Genomic DNA, 21,667 nt, shown 5'->3' on the forward strand with positions numbered 1-21,667 from the left:
CGGACACATCCCATCCTGAAGCTTCAATGATCTCTCCTTTGCATTGGCCTCTTATCTTCTAAGAGTACGGGGGCGTACTATCAGTTGACAGCTTGTGATATTTGCTTTCGGCGATACGACAGGGGTGCAGACAGCTCCCCCAGTCGTGTTCCCTATTTCTCTGGATTATGCCTAAAGGTTTGTCAGAAATAACGTGCACAGCAGGTGGTGAGGCCAAGCGGTACAGAGTGATATGGCATCCTCCAGGCAAGAGAGGAAAGCAACGCCTTCATCCCCATTTCTGGAATTTCTTCTTCGACTGATGTCAATGCCCATTTGGATAGAGTTCAAAGCTTCTTTTCTTATGGGCAGGTTTCTAGAGTTAGAACTTCAAACACAGCTAGAATGAAATTTCGAAAGAAGAGGGTTTCTTTGCTGGCCTGTGGGGTTGAGTTAGGTTATCAAAAGAGTAAGCCCTCAATACAGAGGCATTCCATGTAACCCTTGAAGGTGTGCCTGTGTGTATGGGGTTGGGGGGTGCTCATGTGGTGTTAGTGAGGAGAATGGGCTCAATTTCCCCCCTTTGAATGAAATCCAACTACAACCAGGATGAGTTCAAGTGGCTCGTTGACCCCTGATAATTGCACATGGGGTCCATCATGCTACTGTGCAGCACGTTGTGGAAAACTGCAAAGGCAGGTCCTCGGCTCCATGCACTGAGAGTGAACATTTTTTAAATAATAGCTTCTTCGGTGCTAAATTATGTTTGGTCCCAAGTATCCTTGGAGCTCTGGTTTTCTTTGTTCTGCCAAAGGAAAAAGGAAATAAATCAGGAAGCTGGGCCAGTCCACAGGAAGTCTCACTCGGGCTGATAAAGGAACCGATGTGAGCTAGCTGTGGATGCAGTTATAAGTCAATCAGCCTTGAAATAACAAGAAAGACTATTCAGGAGAAACTGGAGCTCCAGCTAGCCTTTCTTGATGGCTTCCTTTTAACCTTACAAAACGTTCCCTTCTTTGTGTTTTGTATAAGCCCCCAATCTGGGTTTGTGTGTTTTTTAAGCGTGTGTGTGTATGTATGAGTGAAAGAGCATGAGAAGGAAAGGAAGAGTTAGAACAAGAGAGAAAAGGGGGGTAAAGGAGGAAGCATTGTCAAGGCAAAGAATATGCTATTCTCTATGGAGCTACAACACTCTGTCTTTTTATCATCTCGTTAGCTCATGAAAGTAAAACAGAACCTGTTGGTTTCATGCTCGCTTTTGCCTACTGTCCACTACACCTGCTGGCAAAGTCACGCAGGGACTCTTACCTGGGGAAAATACGGGGCTTAGGCCTTCTTGAGTAAAGGGTGGTAGAGAGTTGAGATGCACCGCGAATCTGACCCGTGCAGGCTAAGGGTGGGGTCACTTGGACTAATGGACACGACAAACAACAAAACCTACATGGTAGATGGGTTCGACTTGGAGCCTAAACTTCATGGATGTATGTGTCAATCCGGCAAACTATCACTGTGGCTAAGCTCTATGAGCTTTGTAGGCAAACAGGATTAGGTTCAAATCATTGCTTTTCCACTTTCTACCTTTTATGACCCTGGGTAAGTGACTCCACCTCTCCAAAACGGAAGCGATACATACATCATAGGGTCGGTACAAGGATCAAAGGTGGGTATGTCTGTAAAGGTTAACACAGATATTGGCACAAAATAAGAGCTAGAGAAATAGCTTTTTTTCCTTCTGATGACTCTGATTGTTCCTCCTTCCTCCTCACGCTATTCCTCCTCAGATGGAAGGCGAGTGAGTCTCTTGCTCTTAAGTAAGAAGTAGGGAAAGACAGGCCTTAGCTAGGGCCATTGGGGTTCATGTAAAATAGTGGGTGATACAGTTTCAAACTGAATTGGGGCCCTTTTGGGGTTGACTGTGTTTTTGCCCATAGCATAGCACCACTTCCTGTTTTAAGAAGAAGAAAAAAAGCCTTCCAGAAAACTCATTAAGAGGCTCAAAATTCTTCTTGGACATCAAATAAGTCCTCAAAATATCGTTTTTTTAAGAGTTAAGTGTAAATGAATCAAAACCAGACGAATTCAATTTCCCTTCAATTAAACAGGATTTTTTAAAAGTCCAGGGGAAAGGCGCTTGGGGCCAAATGTGTTTTGGGTTTTAAATGAGACCAACTTTTGGAAAAGAGTGTAAGACCCCATAGCAGAATCAGGCCCTATTCTTAGTTTGCATTAATGCAAAGGGATTAGCACAGCTTCAGTGTCACTTGGTAATAAAAACAACCAGCTCACAGAAAGTCACAAAGCACCTCCTAAGAGCCCCAGGCTTCAACTGGCCTCAAAGATCACTCTAGAATTCAGCCCCAAGATTGTGGGGAAGAGCCACATGGGCCCAGATAGAATGTCTATGAAAGGCTTAGTCATCTGTGCCCCCAAATAAGAAATGTCTTTAAAGACTGCCAGCAATCAGAGTTTTATAAGCATGGAAGCTGAAAGGAAAATTTGAAATTATACCCTTACTGTATACACCAGAAGACATTTAGCATGAGAAATTTTACATGAATTCTGAAGGACTGAAGTGACTTGCCCTAAGACCCCATTGCTCATTTACGGCAGAGCTGGGGCTGGAATTCAGGTCTCTGGATCCTAGGCTGGACAATTTTTCTCTGTATTTATTACAAAGTGGGACCCAAAAGTGTCTGAAATCAGCACATTTGGGTTAGAATGTTGGTGCTCAGGCCATTTTTTACAAATCTGTTTCTAAAGTCCTTCTTTATTTTTTATGTCCACTTTTTTTAAATTTATAAAAGTAATATATACTAGTGATTAAAAAAAAATCAAAGACTACCTAAGTTTATAGTGTGAAAAATAAAAGTCTATTTCTCTCTGCCCAGAGGCAACCACTATTAATAGCCTCTTGTATATTCTTCTAGAAATTGTCAATGCATAACCATGCATATGTGTGCATTTTCAATTTTTTTTTTTTTTTAAAAAATGGGACCACACATTTTGTAACTTGCTTTTTTCCATGTGACAATATACCCCAGGGAACTTTCTAAATCAGGGTGTATAGACAATTGATTTTATTCCACAGAATAGTTGCATGGTATTTTCTTATAAGCATCATCCATAATGTATTTAACAAGTCCCCTGTTGATGGATGTTTAGAATTCTTTCCAGTTTTTGCCATTACGATGGTACAATAAACATCGTGTGCATACATATTTCATATGTGACTGACCATGTCTGTAAGCTAAATTTTTAGAAATTGGACTTGTTATCGAATTTCTGTGAATATTTAACATCTCAATCGATGTTTCCAATTGATGTGTCCTCCAGAATGACTGTACCAAGCTAGACTCCCACCCATAAGGTAAGGCAGTGACATTTCTGCTTACTCTAACATGAGGCATTATTAAGCTGTTTTAATCTTTGTTATACTGCACTCATAGGTGATAAATGTTGGAATTTCATGATTTTCATTTGAATATCATTAGGCACATGCTTGAAATTCTTTTCTTATGTCTATTGGCCATTTGTATTTCTTTTTCTAGCATTGCCTATCATAGCATTTTTGCCTACTTTTCTGCTAACTGTTCTACCTTTTTCTTATTAACTTGTAAGAAACCTAGTATCCTGGGACATTTGCTTTTTGTTTTAATCCCTAGAAATATTCTTCCTCAGTTTCTCTTTTATCTTTGCACTTGATTTATGGTATTTTTCTCTGTGTTAAAATATATATGTAGAGGACCTACAGCTGAGAAAGGGAGAATAAGAAGTCCTTTCCTTGGCCGAAGCCCTGGTTTTCCAAAAATGTCCATACAACAGACTAGTATCACCAAGAGTGAAGGGGCGATGGAAATTATAAGCTGGATGTTATCCTTGGGAAAAATGTTCCTACATTTCTTTATAGTAAAAAGCCACAAATAAAGATTCACCCAATGAGTATTGCTGCTTTTGGAATCTCCAATAGTCAGAGCTTAAAATCCAAAAGCAGAGAAAGCTCTATTCTCTAGAAGTTCGGAAGAAATACTATAGGCATCTTGTTCTTGTTCATGTACACGGAGTTCTCTTGAGAACTGTGCCTGGCTGTATCATTCAATTTGGGGTTGAATGAATAAATGAATGAGTATGAATTAAGTGATGAATGCCTAAAGGCAAAATGACTCTTCAGGCATAAGAATTTAGATTTAACTCTATGCATTTACCCAGATGGTAACAGCATTAACTTAAAGACAACTCGAAAGCTGAGTAATTTTATAATAATAACTGTTGTCACATTTCTGCTACATGAACAATAGTACAAAATTGTTCATTCTCAGACCCCTTCACACCTAAAATCAATGAATACCCATATATCCAGACCCAACAACTCTGCTACTGGAATGTTAGATTCCAGGAGACGGTGAAACCCACATGTGTCTAGAAACACAGGGTTAGAGCTCCCATGGCACCTGTAATTCTGGCCTCCTGCATGTGTGCATTGAGATGTGACGTAGGTCTTGCATTACCTTGGACACATAAATGGGCCCTGCTCTTGCGAAAACATTTCAGTTTTCAAGTCTACATTCTCTAGGAGGTAACTTGAAAAATGTACATGTTCTGGGATTTTGATCATGAACTAAATGGCAGGTACCTTGTTTCCCAAAGATGGGAACTATCTTAAATATGTTGGCATTCTGGTTCATTTTTGTAGGTATAAGTGACTCGGAAGCTGCCGTAAAGTGGGACTGAGTGATCTGGAAATGCATCTGAACACTTAATGTCTGATCCTGTTTGGAATGATGGTAATATCTGAGTTTGTGGTGTGCTTGGGTGAAATTTCAGCAGGAGGTGAAATTTCAGCAAGAGGTGATGGGTACACCCGAACTACGACAGTCTATCAGGCCTGTTTGACTTTCTATCGAAATTTGATTTGAGTCTCAGGGAAACAACCTTTCCTTTTGTCTCTTCTCAATTACTATCTGCTGACTCATTCTCAAAAGGAACTAAAGTTGTACCCCAGGATAGACTGCCCAATTGAAAAGATGGCTTGTGGTGTAACCTCTAGAACACAGAGACAGAGGACACATTTAAATGAGTGAAGGGAAAAATCACATTTTTATGAGCTCTGGTGAAATAGAGTCTCTCCTCCTTCCCCTGACTCCATATTTAATAAACAGGTGTCTTTAAAGACAGCTGAGAGCATGGTCTGGTTGCCTGGCCTATCACTGGCAGTCGAATCCTGTCGACTATTCACTTCTTGTGGATTCTGACAAATGATGGAGTCACTCCTTTCTTGATTTCCTAAGGAGTTGGGTGTGGACAAGAAGGGTGCCGCTCCTAAGAGATTTGTACAGCTGTGTTGGTCATCCTTCTCTTCAAAAGTTTGTGATTCCTCCTTTCTAGACCTCAATTCTTTGTTATGGTATTGAAGGTCCTCCAGAATCCAATTCCATCCAATCTTTCCACTCCTACCGTTTCCTTCATATGCATCCCTCCACCCACCACCTCACCAAAGTATTCTGATTTCTGAGAAAGCCCCTGAACCCTATCTTCTTGTGCAAGTCCTGCCCATCCTTCATAGCCAAGGTCCAGGTCACACCTATGCCAAGAGGCTGTGTGTATAGAAAAAGCAAGTATTCTGGAATCAGAAACCCCGGGCTCGAAACCCAACTCTGTCATCGATTAGCTGTCATCTTAGATAACTTACCTAACCTCCCTGAACTTTTCTCTCATCCAAAATGGAGGGACAGATGAGATGGTATTATCTCCCACGGGGCTGTTGTGAGGATTAATGATGAGGGTTTATGCAAAAGTGCTTTGTAAATAGAAGGGACCATATAAATAACTATTGGTGTTATGTCTTTCTGTGTCTCTCCAGTTGAAATTGCTCTTTCCTTCCTTGTGGCTAGCGGAACACTTAGTGCATTCAGCAGTGCACACACCCGGCTTATCCTCCTGCTCTGTCTCCAGAACAGCAGTTCTTATACCACTGGCATTTATCTTGACCCTGCATTACAGTCACGCAAAAGACCTTACTGATTTACAAGGTTGCTGACTTGCATTAATATGGCTGGCATCCGTTTATGATGCCAAAGAGGCTAAGGTTGTAGATCCCCATAGAGCCAACCAGCTTCACACAGAATAGGGACTGTCTAATCCTGTCAGACTTCCACGATATCAGCGCTCAGGGTGACAATATGGGGATAAGCAAAACCCCACCCATTGCCTCTGGCAAACACGTCAGAGTACATAGGCTACCGCTGTTGGGTTTAGGGTAGAAGAATCAGAGTGACATCACTTAGTAGTACCATCCCACCGATGAACTGATTCATGAATGGGATGAGCACTATAGATATAAGTCATGAAAGCGACAGAAAATGAAGCAGAGTATAGTCTTCTGCAAGGAAAATACACCTGCACAGATCTGAGGTTACTAGAAAAGCTGTTATTCTGGTTGATGATTTTGTGAGATTGTGAGTGTGTGTGTGTGTGTGTGTACATAGTGACCAGTGTCCTTTAGCCTTCTCAATTTGTCACAAAACGACAAGCCAAAGATAGAAAGACTGTTTTAAACACAGGCCAAAAAAAAAAGAAAGTCATGTTATTTAAAACAAAACAAAACAAAAACATTATTCTAGACCTACATAATGTAGCTAATCGTCTAAAATGAATGAAAATAGTAGATTTTCAAATTCTCACCCTAGACAGTTGGTCCCTAATCTGAAAACCTGTCTATCAAGCTTCGGATAGAATAAGACTTCTTTCAGAGACGAATAGGATGGCCTGAGTATTGACTTAACAATTTGAGGATATTTTTGAAGTTGGAGGTAAGATAAAGGCCTCAGTCCATTAGAAATCCTGCCTGATGATTCATCATCATAAAATTTTTCCTAATTTTTTTTTTTTTTTGCTGGGACAACTCAGTACTAGCATTAGACTAATGTTACAGTTCTAGAAAATAGACTTGGTTTAAATCAATCACTTTTTAAAACCAAATGCCAAGTTAACTGGTTAACTCCAAACAGAAGCAGACATTGAAATCTGAAATCTTATTTAATGCAGTTGTTATTTAAGACCTACTTACTACACAGTCTGAAAGATGGGTCTATAAGTTATATTATAATGCACTGAATATATTTTGCTTAAATCATCAAATATTCATTATTAAAGGAACTGAAATGGGAATTCAGCCCACCTTCCCCCAGTCTGTGGAGAGACCTGTTGGCTATTTAAGCAAAATCCTGTATTTTTTTGTTGTCTCCCGGTAACAGAGACCTTGTTTGTCTATAGGAAAAGTAGGATTTATTTTGGAAAACAGCCATGTAAAAATCCTATTTGAGAATTTGGAATTTTTTTTTAAGTATGGACATAATTCAGGATGGTAAGAATATATTTTTCATTAAATAACAGATATGTCTTTAGTTCAAAGTGCCAGATTCCTCATGGTTTTTCTTTTAAAGTCTTCTCTCTCTGTCTTTCTCTCTCTCTGCCTCTGTCTCTCACACACATGATCTCCAGGATTCTATAATTCATGGTATTGTAACGAAAGCAAATGAAATCTTCACGGTATGGTGGAAAGAACACTAGCCTGAGGGTTAGGATCCCTGAATTCTCTTGACTCTGTCAATAGTTAGCTGTGTGATCTTAGGTCATTCATTAAATAACTGGGCCTCAGTTTCCCCACCCACAGAATGAGAATATTGAGTTCAATAATCTCAAAAGTACTCAAGTTGCAAACCTATGAACTTGACTTTGAATGGAAGGAGAAGTGGAAGGAAGATTTTTGTGGGATTTATTCGCCAAGGAAACAGGATTCACCATTTGGTAACTAACTGAGGGAAGCAATTCTATGTGGTCATGGGGACAGAGAAACTGACAAAGTGCTGTCTTTCCTGGAGTTCTCATGACGCCAGGCCATAGGAGGGTTAAAAGGTGGTGTTGGTGAAGGGGGAGGCAATTCACTCTTCAAAGTCAAGGCAGCATCCTTTTTTGAGGACAGACGTAGAGTCTTTGTTCCCAGTGTTCCTCACTCTGCTGGTTTCTACTCAGATACCATCCGGAAGTTTCCTGGCTGGAAAGCACTGTCCTGTCTGCCATAACCTACCCTCCTGGCCTCGTCTGCCACACACACTCTCTACCGGCTTACAGAACCCAGCGGGGACCTCCACCTACCTTCCGATTTTGTTCTCCCATCATTTAGGGGATTGAAGAGTGCTGCCATTTCCCAAGGCAAAGGATGAAGACTGATAGTATCTCTGCTCCATTGTGAGTTTATCTGAAGCATCCTCCCTGGTCATTGGGGCTGATAGAACCACATCACCTTTTATCCCATAACCTGCCTCCTTGCTCTTCAGGAGATGCATCAGCCCTGGACACACAATTATTTACTTAGGTGTCTGCCCCCTCTACAAGAGTATACGTTCTAGCAGGGTTTTGCTAACCTGCTTTATTCTCAACACAGAAAGCAGAGCCTTGGAACATAATAGGCACATAATCAATATTGGTTGAATTAATAAAACATGTATTATGGGACATCCAGACCTGTGATCTAATGTTCTGACCAATCGATCCCCACAAGCCCCTATCCCCAAGGAGAAATTCAACGAATGTGCATTCCACTAAGGTACCAGACTTTATTTAATCCTCACTGTGATTTCTGGCAAGGGGGTATTTTGGCCCCATTTTACAGATGAGAAAACTGACATTTAAGGAGCTGAAGGGCCTTGCTATAGGGCACACGGCAACTAAGTAGCAGCTGAGAATGAACTCAGGCTTTCTGACTTCGAGTCCGCTGTGCATTTCCCTGTTTCATTCACCACGTTTGCATCTTCTCTGATTGTTTCCCCGTCTTTAATGGTACCATGTGCATTGAATCAAGCTTTCATAGATGGAGTAACTAGATTCAATGGAAGACTGCCTAGAACTAAGATGCAGGTTTTGAAACCAGGTCATCTCTTAAGCAGCAACCAGGATCACGTGATTTTCAACACTGATAATATCAACTGTGGGGAGCAGGGGTGGGGTAGGTGTTGTTTAATATCGCAGGTTAACTTGTCTGTGGCCAAAGAAGAGTGGAACGGCTCCTGAAAATTTTGGTATTCCCAACGTGATGCTCAGAGCCTTCCCAGGAGACATTCTTGGAAAGGAGGAGAGAACATGACATGGAAGGACTTATAACAAGGGCAGCAAGATTAAGATTTTGAAATCAAAATGAGTTGTGCAAATTATGCACAGAATAAAAACCTTCTGCAAAGCAATCCAGACTTCCCTGGCATCCTGGACCAAATACCTCCGCAGTGTGGAGACCCACGTATTTTGAAATATAGACATGCCTTATATTTGAGGAAGAAACATGCAGGTGCATAAAAATCACATTCCAGAATTACTCAAAGATGATTTGTCAAGGTCACTCAAACTGGGGACACACATTCTAGATTTCTGTCTACAGACCTCAATCTGTATAGAACTGGATTTCGTGGACATGCAGGTACAGGTCCTTAGAAATTCATATAAACATGATATTTTAGGAACAGAAGATTGGAAAGATATGCTGTAGAGGTAATTTAGTCCCACTGTCTCATTTGTACAAAGATTTTGAAGTTCAAACAGGTTCAATGGACTGTGCATTCTCACATGGAGGCTAGAAATCCACTGGCCTCCCCTTGTCCACTGTGCCCTCCAAACACAGTGTTTGAACCCTTGCAGGAATAGGGTCTAGGAACCTCAAGATCCAAAGGTCACACAGGAACAGGAAATTGTGTGGCTTTCACACAATTTAAATACCGAAGTATACACTAACAACTCAATCCTTCAGCATTTTGGGGACTGCAGTCCCTTCTCAGGACTTGAGAAGCCACTACTCTCACTGTGGGTGGGTCTGCAGAACCAGGTCACCTGGATGAGAGACAAAGGTGCTCCTGAGGAGGGTTTGGAGGGACTCAGAGGCTCCCACCACCCACCTGAAAAAGAAGACCTTCACCTCCATCCTTAGCGTGAAGGACCAGGGGCCTCTCCTAAGCCTGTTCTCGCTGCCTGCCATGCCAATCCTTGTGTGTGTCTCTAAAGAGGTTAGCACATCCTGGGTACACAGACCACAGCTTCCTCCATTTGCTCAGGGCCTTAGAGGTCTGAGCATCATGGAGATATTGCTTCACTTCTCCTTAGGGTGTCCACATCAAGACCCCGGAGCCATCTTACCACCCTTCCGGATCAGAGGGACTGCCTCTGGGTAAGTGGTAAGTGTCCTAATGAGGGGGAGTTTTCTAGAGTTGAGCATCCTTTTTACCAAACCAGGGATACACAAACACTTGCAGGCACACACCAGCGTGAAGAGAAACAAGCATAAATGACCGGTGGCCACCTCCACCCTCGCCATAGGAACACTCCTCACCCCCACACACTTTAAATTGGACCAACCCAGACTCGCACTGGCTCCCCTTAACTCAGTACAATCAGTTATCTCATCTCCAGATTTTCAAGTTCCTTCTGTTGGTGCCTTTTACCTCAGTCAGCATGTTTCAAACTTTCAGAAAAAAACCTTAGAAAATAAAAACCACTACTTCACCCAAATGATAAAAATCTCCTAAATTCTCCAAGCACAACATCTTCCTCTCCTCTTAACTCAGCCCTGAGCGAGGAGTTGATTCCTTTGGGTTCTGGGGAATGGCGGGTTCTGCCACTCCCCACCTCACCAGCCTAATAGTTTTTCCAGACTGACTCCTGCTTGATGTTGCGGGACAGCCTGGAAGCCGACCCCAGGTCCCATTCATTCCTCTCGGTCCTCTAAGGTCAGTCACTTTAGGGGGTGCCCCTCCTCTCGGCTCGCGGCCCCACTTCCCGCTTCCAGAAGGAGAAGGCAATCAACACTCCTGAAGTCTAACACGAAACCCAGACCCTCAACCATCCCTCTGGGCTGCATTTTGCAACTTAGAGCCTGGCGTGAGGTGTGGGGTGAGGGCGGGGTAGGGGGGGGTGGATTTGGCAGGGCGGTCGCCGGGGCCGTCGGCTCAGACCCGGCCACCGCAGGAGAAGCGGCTCTGCAGGGCGCGGGACCCTCTTGGGGAGGACGGTGGTGTCCTTGCGCTGGAGCCTGCGCACGCCTGGGCGCGAAGAGCCGGGGCCGGGCGCGGAGAGCCGGGGCCGGGCGCGGGGCAGCGGCGCCGACCGAGGCTGCAGAGAGATCCCCTGCCCGCGGAGCGCAGAGGCCGGCCCGTCAGTCCCGGGAAGCCGGCCGCTCTGGAGCGCCGAGAGCTCAGCAACACAAGTACCCAGAGGAAGGGAAACCAGCCCGCGCTGACATGTAAACAGGGACTTCCATCCGAGGAGCCCGCTCAGACAGACCCCCAAGCACACTCACTTGCACCCCGAGCCTCCTGCAACCCGTCCATTTGCCCGCCCCAGGGCCCTCCAGGCCGGGGGACCCGAGCGGGTGGCGGCTGCCGCTCCCTCCCCCGTCGCCTTCGGCCTCGGGTAAGAGGAAGCCGGCCGCCAGGCGAGTGCCCAGCGCCGGGGCCAAGGCGCCCAGCTTGCCGGGTGGGAGTGGTGGACCCGGAGGTGTCCGGCCCCAGGCTTGGATCCGCGCCCGAGGTCCCTAGGTTTCCCGCGGACCCCCGCCCGCAGCCCGGCCCGCAGCGCGTAGGTGGGGGGCCGGACGCGGCTTTGCGACAAGGGGTGCGGGGGAGATCGCTGTCTGTGGTGAGCCCGGAGGGTCGCCCCCGCGAGTGAGAGTCGCCACCCGAGCGCGGGAGGAGACGGCGCGAAGCCGGGGCACGGAAGGAAGGGAGAGTGGCCACGTCTTCCGGGACCCCGGCGCCCCGCGCCAAGCCTGCCCGCTGCCTCGCCGCCCCGGCCGGCCCCGCCGCTCCCGCGCCCACTGCCCCATCGCTTACCTTAATAGTCCCGTCCATTTGGCCAAGTCTGCAGCCGAGCCCCCCAATATTCCACACATTGACCCGGTTACAGCCTGACCTCGCAGCCCCTTCGGATTAGCCCGGCGCGGCCTCCCTGGCGCCCTGGGCCCTCCCTGCGTGCCCCCCACGAGCGCCCTGCCCTCGCTCCCCTGTGCACGTTTGTTGTTGTAGCGGAGCGAAAAAGAGACAGTTAACCGGATGAAACTTTTTTTCAGCTAATTTTGGGAAGTGACTTCACTTTGCGAATCGGGGAGGAAGTCCTATCTCTCTCTCTCTCTCTCTCTCTCTCTCTCTGTCTCGCGCTCTCCTCTCCTCTCCCCTCTGCTCTCCCTCGTCTTCCCTCCCCCCACACCCCCTCTTCCTCCCCTCTGCTGGTCCTGCTTTTCGCATCACACACACTATATAAATATACCCGGAGATGCCCAGATACATTCATGCGCTGCGCACACAGGATACTTGCTCCTGGGAGATAAGAGCGAGCTGGGAACAATGCCGGGGTCCACGCCCGGCGCCCGCGCCCTGATTCCCGCAGTCTGCACCCCCACCCCCACCCCCTTCCCCAAAAGTCCAAAACCAAACGTCTTTCTGGCCTCCTTCCTTTTCCCGGGGCCTTTGGCCGAAGGTGGCCCTCCTGACTCATTCACTTTCCGTTTCTTCCCACAGATACGTTCATTAATGCTTTTTCCAGCCGGAGTCAAACTTATTGGGGGGGCGGGGGGGAGAGTTTACTCGGGCTGGGGATAACTTGGAGCCTACTGCCGGGGAAGATCGGGACGCAGACCGACGCAAACCAACCATTAAAAAAATGCATCCAGTGGGAATTTTTCCACTCGGGCCCTGGGCTGCCGAGTGGCGGCAGACTCGGAGCGGTTCACCGGTCGACGCGGACTCGGGGCGGTTTCGGAAGGATCCCACCGTCGGGGGCGCGGACTAGGCTCCCAGCGCATTGTTAGCAGAAGGGCGCCCCCGGACAGCGCGCCTCGGCCCTTTGCTCCTGGAGAGCTCCCGGCGCCCTCCCGGGGCCGGGACCGGCGGCACCCTAGGCCACCTATCCGCGCCTTCTAGGGTCAGACCCCTCGCACTTTACCTGGACCGGATGGCCCAAGTCCCGGCGCTCGGCCAGAGCCGCCTATGCAGTGCTACTCCGAGCGCCGAGAAACCTACACTACCGCAGGACGTTCCCTCCACGCTGGTCCGCAGGTCTCCAGAGCGCAGCACGCAAGATCGCCGCACAGACTCAGACTTCCCCCCGGGTGAGCCCCCGGGGTCAGTGCTCGGGACCACCATCCCCACCCGGCCAGGAGGCCAGCCGGCCCTCGGCCCGCCTTGTCGGTCCCCGCCATCCGGAGACCTCCCCCCGTCCCCCCGCAGTGCCGCCGAACGCTCCAGTTGGGGCAGCCTCAGGAGTCCAGGCGCAGTGAGGGGACCCCCACCCCACCCCCGGGCGCTCTCGGCCTGACTCCCTTCTCCCCAACCTCCAAGACAGGTTACCTTTTCCACGCTCTCCAGACCACGCTTTGGACTTTTTCACTTTTATTTAAGAGTCCACCCGGGGAAGGAGGAAAAAAAAAATCCAGAGGAGATCCGAGTCAATTGGAAAGAAAAAAAAAAAAAAAATTCAAAAGGGTGTCCACAGCGGCGAAAAAGGTGACTTATCAATTCTTTATTTCTTCTGGAGCAATTGAGCCAGAAAGCTAGCTCGCCTCCCTCCCTCCCTCCTCCCACCCCCTCTCGAAATTAGTCTCATCAATTCAGCTCCAATTTTGGGTTCGAATACAGACGCGGGTCTGAACGTGACCAGACCTGGAGTGGCGGGTGCAGCCTGCCAGCAATTGAGACTCGGTGTGCTTATGGGGGAGTGGGGTGGGGGTGGGGTGGGGGGTGGGATGGGGGCCGGGCCGACCCCCCCCACCTCCTGTCTGCTTCTCAATCCAGGGGTCTGCTCCGGGGCTCCCCTGGGACCGCCACATCTGGTTACCGCTAGCGGGGTCAGTCCCCCCCCCCTTTGCCTGGGGCCACCAGTTCTGGAGTTCAATTAAAAGAAATCAGGCTTAACCCTTTCCTTCCCTCGGCCGGCCGCCTGCCCTCTCCCTCTTCCCTTCAGCTTTTCCACATGCTTTCCAGAGAGGAAAGAGGTTAAAGGGAAAGGAAGAATGAATTACATCCTTTCAAACCCCAAATTGTTTCCTTTTCAGCCCAGACTCTGCCGACCTTCAAACGACAACAGGGCTTTCAGGAGGGTGCGGGGAGACCGCTTCCCACCCAGACCTGGCCAGAAACCCTGCACCCCCAGCCACACTGCCCCTCTTTCAGGCAGAAGGGATTTCAACTCCACCACCGGGAGGCCCCCTTCCTGGTCCTGGGCAAGCACTGAGGTTGTTAATGGCCACCCCACACCAGCCAGACGCTCCCCCTTCCTTCCATACTCCTCCTAGTGCTGGAGAAGGCACCTCCATGGCAGAAATATTGGCTAGGTTTCTCTTCCCTACTCCTATGAGGCCTGGCCAAGAGCATATTCTTATCTTCACTGCACTGATCAGGGCATTCACCCTCACACCCCTAGCACCCCCAACTCCTTTCAGCAGGAGCTTCCTCTCCCATTGAGAGTTGCTCAGTGGGAAACTACATTAAAATGAGGACTTGCCCTCCTGTTTTAGCTGTGGAACTCAATAGCACTTTCTGTTTCTCCCGGGAAAACCAAAGCTACGGCTATTTCATAATTTTGAAGATGGGGGGAGAGGGTGACATTGGCATAACTGTCACCCCTTTGTGACTCATTGACTAGCACTGACGCCATGCCTTTTGCTATTTACCAGCCCCTCCGTGAGGAGCTCCTGTCCATTCACGAGGTCCTCCACCTAGAAAGAACCCCCCCCAACTGGGAACAACAGCTCTCTGAGGGATTTGAGGCTCCCTTCACCCCATATTGACATGCTGGTGGGCAAGTTTGCCCCACTTATGTAACTCTGGGTTTGAAGCTCAACTCCTGCTGCTGCTTCTATTTTAAATCCCGAAGGGGGAAAAAGCCCTAACCAAACACAACAGTAAACAAGTCTGCCCTGTTTCATGTGGTTACCACCAGACATCTGGAAAGATGGTTTGATCCTGGCAGCTCACATTGTTTTCACGAGCAGCCAAAGAGAATATTTTGAATGTTTGCATTGAGACAAATTGATAGAGAGCCTGTGGTAAGGCCCGCTACAAATGAAAACTGTCTTTGAGTTGGGGAGGTGCAACCCCTCCCCTTCTCCCCACTTTCCCTCCCCTTTCTCTCTCCCTCTCCCTTCTTTTAGCTTAGCTGGGGACTGGTTACCCCAGCCCACACACTTGCACACACCCTCTTTCCTGGCTCACCAGACTGTCCTGCCTGCCTTTCCCAGACTGGGCAGGGCTGGTGCCCAGGAGCTGGTGCCTGCGACCATCAGCGCCCATTCCACCAGCCCCGACTGGCTTTCAAGTCGGGGAGCTCTCGCAGCCAAGGAAGCCCGGCCAGCTTTTAAAACAAAAGCTACCAATTGGGGGACCCACAAAACAACTCATGACACATTTCTAAGCCTAGGGTCACGTACAGAAAGCATGCACATGGAGGGCGAATATTTAGGAAATATTTGGATATCGAGCATTTTCGCTGGAACTTTGGTCGGACGACTTGCCTCGCACCGTCCGCACTTGACAGTATTTTCAAAGATGCGGAAGTCCTGCTTCCCCCCGGGAGGGGTGCGGCGGGGTGAAACGTGTCTTGGCTCGCTCAAAGTCAGCCCTTTTGACCCGGTCAAGACTTTCCAGACGCGACTTCCTGGGCTTCTTTGGTCCCAGCCCAGGTTGGGGGTGGGAGGACGCGACAATCGGAGCCGGGTCCCCGGGGTGCCTCCAGCCCCGGGGACTGCTCCGTCACTTGAAACCCCGAAAGATGCCAGGCCTGGCAGAGCGTCTCGGGCGGATCCTTTCCCCTCCGTCCTCCCTCCTCTCCCGCCCCTCGGGTCCAGCGCGGCCTCGGCTGGTATTCGAGCTGGCAACGGGGGGATGGGGGGGGCGTGGGGGGAGAGGCGGGAGCGCGGGGGAGGGACGGGCGAGCGAGCGCCAAAACTCCAGACTGCACAACTGCAGCTTCAAGTGTCTGGCCCCTCGCTCGAGGCCATAATTAATTTGAGATTTATTTTTATTGGAGAACTCGAGTCTCGTCTGACCTTAGCCAAACAAGGCAGCTCGAGCCGCCCCTGGATGCGCTTGAATGCCGGGGAATATTTCTGCAGGAAGGCTCTGCAGGCGCGCCTGCTTTGAATTTGTTTCTCAGACTTCATCTACTCAGAGATTGAAGGAAGATTTAGAGCCTCTGCTCGCCCTGCCCGCTCCCCACGCTCGTTCTTGCCTTAGCGCCAAGCGGGTTCAAAACGCTACGTGGGAGGCCGCGGCGGCGGGAGGGCCGGGGGTCGGCTGGCCCGGCTGGGGGAGGGTCTCTGCGCCCCGAGCCCCAGGCGCTCCGGGCCGGGTCCCCAGACCACGCGGCGTCGACGAGGAAATCCCGAGGGAGTCCGAGAGCGCAGAGAGCGCAGGCTGACAAGAGGTAGAAACCAGCCAGGTGCCGGGACTCTCACCCAGCGGCGGCGCCTAGACCGGGGCCTGGGGCGGGGACGGGAGCATTTCAGCCTCTCGGATCTCCGTCAGCCCCAAACGGCATTTATTCTAAGTACAGACCTGCGTCCTTGAAATGCCGCTGCAAGACCTGCCGGCCAGATGCTGCCCCTGAGCCGTGTCGCTGTGAACATTCTGGGGCTATAAGCCTCCTTTGGTCTGGTTTTGTGGGGGGGGGGGGTGTCTCCTCCAGAATGCAGCATGGGCTGAATCAGCAGGCTACGTGGTGAGGGAGCGGGAGCAAGGAGTCTGGAAGACTCGCAAAGAGGGAAAGTCGAGGACCCAGCCAGTCTTCGTGGGGTGGGCGAGGGGCTTTCCGGGTTGTGCTCCCCGCGCTGGGATTGACAAGGGATTTGCACAGTGCGGGGGCAGGATGAATCCCCATATCTGCAAGTGGAATATCCAGGTCGAAAGTCTCACTGAGGGACATAGGGTTTGAATTCCCGCTCTGCATGGACCAGCTCTGTGGCCTCGAACAAGTTCCTTAACCTCTCTGTGCCTCAATCTGTACATTGGTGTTGTAATAGGACCTAACCCTCAAAGGGCTGTCGTAAACCTGAAATGAGTGTCTGGAACTTGCCTGACAGCACAATTTTGCCCTTATTATTTGTATTTTGGCCCCATCCCTTACAAGCTGTGTTACCTTAACCTCTCAATACCTCAGTTTCTCATCTGCAAAATAGCTTACCTCCTAGGGTTGTTATTAATATTGAGTTAGTACAAATGCAATATTTAGAACAGGGCCTGGCAAAGGTAAGGGCTACCTTAACGTTACCATCATTATTCACCTACTGCGATGTCATTGTCCTAAAGAGTCACCCCGTTCCCTCTCTCCCTTTCCTTTGCTCTTTCCAGCCTCAGACCCGCCCTCACCGCTCCCCTGCGGAAACTCCCAGAGCACTCTGTGGGTTCTCAGAACCCAGATCGCTGCCGGGTGGAGTGGGCACCCTTGGCTGCTGCGGCCCGGCTGGGCTCCAGGCTCCGGGCCTGGGCGCCTGGGCCCGCACGGTGTTTGTCAACAACCTCGGAGGTTCCTGACGCAGAATGGCAGGGGCTTGGCAGCAGGGAACTGTTTGTGCCCCTCTGGCAAATGGTCGATGTAGGGAGCCGGAGGAACAGACCCAAGATTGTCCCTGCTACGCAGACCTTTCGCCGCCATCAATGCACCCCTTTGTGCAACAATACAAACTTTGTGGCTGCTGAAAAATCCATTTTTTGCCCCTTGAAAAGAGCTCCTGCGGCGAGCGGCTCCTTTGGCTGCCCACAGCTCCTAGACTGCCGCCTCTCTCCCTGCTGCCCACTCCGGACCTCTCTGATCTCCTGGGCCGGTTTGCTTTCTCTCTGACTCTCGGCGTGGGTCAGTCTCCTGGGCTCCAACTTGCCCCTCTGGGGTTCGTCATCCCGAGGTTTTGGGTCTGCGGGTGTGTGCAGACAGGGGTTGGGGGTGGGGGTGGGAGGGCTGTGGGTGGGAGAGAGACTGCCCCTCCCCACCCCGGGGCCACTTGCAGCCTTTGGGGCAGAGCTGGAAGTGAGAGCTCCCTTAGCTCGGAGTACTGGGAGTGGCGGGGTGGGAGGGGTCACGGCCTGCCTAACCTCTCCGGACACCCGGACGCCGCGAACCCCAGCGCGCTTTAGTCTCCCACTGTACGCTCCACCACCTCCTGGGAGCCGTCTGTCCAGCCATCCATTGATTGATTGTCGATACATTGATTCACTTATTTTTCGTTCATTCATTACAGATTAAACACCTCTTACCCGCGCCAAGGCTCCAGGACCTGTCCTCCCCAAAGTGACTATAAAACTCCTTTAGACCTCGGGAGGGGGTGGGGATGGGGGCCTTGCTACCCTGTCTCAACAAATTTCCCTTTAGAGAAATGAGACGAGGGCCGAACGCAAAAGTGGCGCTTCCTGAGAGTCGCACCCCATCGCGGTGGCCACGTGCCGGCAGACGGTCCCACACTTCGGTGGCATTCGCGGACGCAGGAGGGAGCTCGGCGCGGGCACGCAGGTGGGGGTGGGGGGCCCCCTCGGGGGCGGAGCTTCAGGGAGAAGGGGGCGGGGTCAGGACCAGACGGGTGGGTTTGCAGAAGCGCGGTGGGCCCCTCCTCCTCGGAACTAGGGAAGGCTCCGACAGTCCCGGCTCCCGGCTGCTACCCGGAAGGAGGGAGGTCGCGCCGGAGTCCCTACCCCGGGCACCCTCGGCCCCGCCCCGCCGGCGGATTTTCCTTTAAACGTGTAACCCAGATGTCCCGGCCTCGGTTTGTTTACATTCTTGGGAACTGTTGTGAGTGAAAAAAAAAAAAAAAAACCAACGTTCTATATGTTGTCAAATATAGCAATCTGCGCTTTGGACGGGCGGGTGGGGCCGAGGAAGGTGGGCTTGAGGACCGACGGGGTGTCGAACCGGTGGGAGGAGAGCGTCGCATTCACACACCCGCGCACACACGCCCACGGGCTCACATGCACACTCCCAAGTACACGCAGACCCTTAACTTGAAACCTGCTGAGCGCCCGCGGCGCGAGCGCAAGACCCACTGGGATCGGACACTGGCTCTCCGTTCCCTGCCCAGCCTTCACCAGGCTCACCCACTTCCAGTCTTCCAAACAGTACCGGCCCGAGAGCGTGCCTCCTCAGTCAAGGGTTCCCGAGGGTCTGTGCCACCCTCATCTGGTTGGGAGCGCCCCGGGCTCCAGATCCACCCGCTGACCCGGGAAAGGGGATGGAGGGACCACAGGCCTGGGTGGCAGAGTGGCGGCGTGGGGAGGGGGTGGGGGGTCATTACCTGTTTAAAGACGCTGTCATGTCTTACCTTGACGTAAGACGATGTGTCTGGGACTGTCTGAAACATCCTCGGTTGGTGAGGAAGGGTCGGGAAGGCCCAAGAACCAATCTGGGTAGGAGAAACCTCAGTCACCGACAGTACCACACGGGTGAGACGGTGGGGGAGTGGGGTGGGGGTAGGTGATGGAGGAGGAACGCAAAGGGAGAGCACGCGAGAGTTGGGAGGCTCGGATCCTCCTGGGCCAGCTAGCGAGGATCTGAATGGTTGCGTACTGGGCACCTGCCCTGCGCCTCTGCCTCCAGACCTCGGGCTACGAGATGGTGAAGGTTGAGAGCCAGCTGACACCACTGGGTCTCTTTCCCACAGCCCCGTAACCCTCCCCTACCCACAATCGGAGACACCCATTTCCCCCGGGCCTGGGTGGCTTCACACCTGCGGACACCGGGGCCGGGGGCCCGTCCGAGCCAGAAGAGAGAACGCTGCCGGGATAGAGGTAGGTCTCCCCACGGATGCAGCCCAAGACCCCAGGGAACCAGATATTTACGGAGCTGCCAAGCTCGGGCCCTCAGGGCCCAGATCTTCTGCCTGGCTCCCCTAGGACCCTAGGGCTCCTCCAGTGTCCAGCTGCCCCCCTCTTCCCTGTTACTGGCTTGGGGAGGAAGACTTGGGCAGAAGCTTCTGGAGGTCTAGGGAGGCCCTTTCCCCCAGCCCCTGCTTCTTAAAGAAAACAGTTTTACGGCAGAGTGACGCAGCCTTATTTCTAGAGGCAGAGGAGATGGTGTCTGAGTCTGAAAATTTGGGCTGGCGGTTGCAAAAACCACCCTAGGATGCCAGGTGCCTCTGCGTGAGTCTCTCCCTGCCTTGCCAAGTCCAGCGGCTGTCTCTTCCCTCTCCCCTTCCTTCTCTTAAACCATCTTTAACGTGGCAATGTGCAGCTTCTCCCGCAGCCAATGTGTTTCTGATAAAGCACTTTTTCTCTCCACTAACAAATTCCAGCTTTTTGGCTCCTGAAGCCACAACACACATACACGAGTTCAGGGACCAGGTATGTTCCTTTGGGCTCCTAGATTCCCATTCCCTGCCTCTATCCCGGGGTCCTTGCTGAGAGTGTCCCCCATTTTCTTTGAAAGTTGGAGTGAAATTTGCAAGGGAAGTGAGAGGGAGGGGGGGAAAGAGGAGAGAAAAGAAAGCTCCCCGGAGAGAATGAGAGAAAGAAAAAGTCCCAGAAAGCCTCCCATTTCTCTGCTGCAACTGGAGCATGTAGCCGTTGGCGAGAGAGGCACCACCCCCGACCCCTGCATTCCCCCAGGGATCACGCACACACGAACACTCACCTTAGACACCCTTTCCTGTTCAGCCAGCAGGAGCGGAACTCCAGCAACTCCAGGATGTTCGAGGTCTGAGTGCTAGTTCTCTGCGCCCAGAGTCCCCCGATCCTTGGTGCCCAATTAAACCTGCTGGCTGCCGGGAATCAAAATGTGCCTTTCTCTGTAGCGTATCCACCCAGCCAGCCTCAGTCCCTACTTGAGCTGGGGGGGTGGGAGGGTGTAGAAACGACTCCTTGGTCTGTGCGCCCTGCAGCCCTGCAGCTTTCCTCCCTGATGCCTCTCTTCATCCCACTCCCCCTTCCTCTCTCTTTTCCCGTCTTTTATTTTGATTTCCGTTTTCTTATCAATATTTCAACTGCTGTCTGATGAATTGTTCTAATAGACAGCCACCCATCTGCCCCTCGCTGCTTTTCCAGAAACCTCACGGCGGTGCTAGGAAATGTCAAGGAACACTGGGAACCACACACATATCACAAATGTAAAGCCAAGAGGAGACATTGAGACCCAGGCCTACTTTTATGTGATTAGTTTAAATGGTTGCTGTGCAAATAATTATTTCTCAGACTTAAACAATATGATGGAAATCCTCTAGGCTCTTTCAAGCCCTTAAGTTCGGCTTACTTACAGGTGACTCTTCCCTTTATTTGGACCTCCCCTAGAATACATCCTTTTCTGACCCACATTTTCCAGGCATCATCTATAAGAGCTAGGAGATTTGCAAATGTCAGAAGCAACCCTATTATTGAGTTCCAATTTTAAAACATTCAACAAGACCCTCACTCAGGAGTCGTTTCTGGGTCCTCGAGTTTGTGTTTTTTTAATAAAATTTTGGAATCTGGCTCATTTCTTCACTTCAAGACCTGGTCTTGAATGGGGCTCAGATTTCTGAGTCCCTGTCCACATTCGCTGTTTTAGTTGCCCAATCCAGGGCCATTCTCCACAAAACAGTTGGGCCTTGCCATGCTGATGAGTTGCCTGTGTGCTCCCTCCTGGGTGGGTGGTTTCCACACCCTTCCATGACTTTGCTTCTCCTGAGTCTCCAGTAACCAGGAGCTGC

At 50.4% G+C, this 21,667-nt stretch overlaps 2 protein-coding genes across 12 annotated transcripts in view; one reads left to right on the plus strand and one right to left on the minus strand.

Annotated features, from left to right (window-relative positions):
- Positions 1-20,828, minus strand: part of FLI1 (Fli-1 proto-oncogene, ETS transcription factor) — a 123,726-nt gene extending 102,898 nt beyond the window's left edge. Inside the window, exons 1-2 of one of the 7 annotated variants that reach the window (XM_081799104.1) lie at positions 20,617-20,828; positions 19,283-19,390 (exon numbers count right to left, since the gene is read on the minus strand). In XM_081799104.1, coding sequence (XP_081655230.1) covers positions 19,283-19,348 — 66 coding nt within the window. In that variant the 5' untranslated portion in view covers positions 19,349-19,390; positions 20,617-20,828. Of the gene's footprint in view, positions 1-11,846; positions 12,160-13,358; positions 13,485-19,282; positions 19,391-20,616 lie in introns of those variants that run through there. The other 6 variants (XM_081799102.1, XM_081799101.1, XM_081799109.1 and 3 more) reach the window with 6 other exon arrangements.
- LOC115937844 (uncharacterized) overlaps positions 13,728-21,667 on the plus strand; it is a 71,279-nt gene continuing 63,339 nt past the window's right edge. For 4 of the 5 annotated variants that reach the window (XR_014138848.1, XR_014138849.1, XR_014138850.1 and 1 more), the window contains exons 1-4: positions 13,728-17,856; positions 18,239-18,288; positions 18,370-18,507; positions 19,649-19,775. Coding sequence is in view for 1 of the 5 variants with exons in the window: in XM_081799110.1 (XP_081655236.1) it covers positions 18,960-19,150; positions 19,649-19,775 (318 nt within the window). In the remaining 4 variants the exon portion in view is untranslated. Of the gene's footprint in view, positions 17,857-18,238; positions 18,289-18,369; positions 19,151-19,648; positions 19,776-21,667 lie in introns of all 5 variants that reach the window. The other variant, XM_081799110.1, reaches the window with a different exon arrangement.

The sequence above is a fragment of the Leptonychotes weddellii genome, chromosome 11 (assembly GCF_054177405.1).
Source record: "Leptonychotes weddellii isolate Sample4059 chromosome 11, ASM5417740v2, whole genome shotgun sequence".
NCBI lineage: Eukaryota > Metazoa > Chordata > Mammalia > Carnivora > Phocidae > Leptonychotes > Leptonychotes weddellii.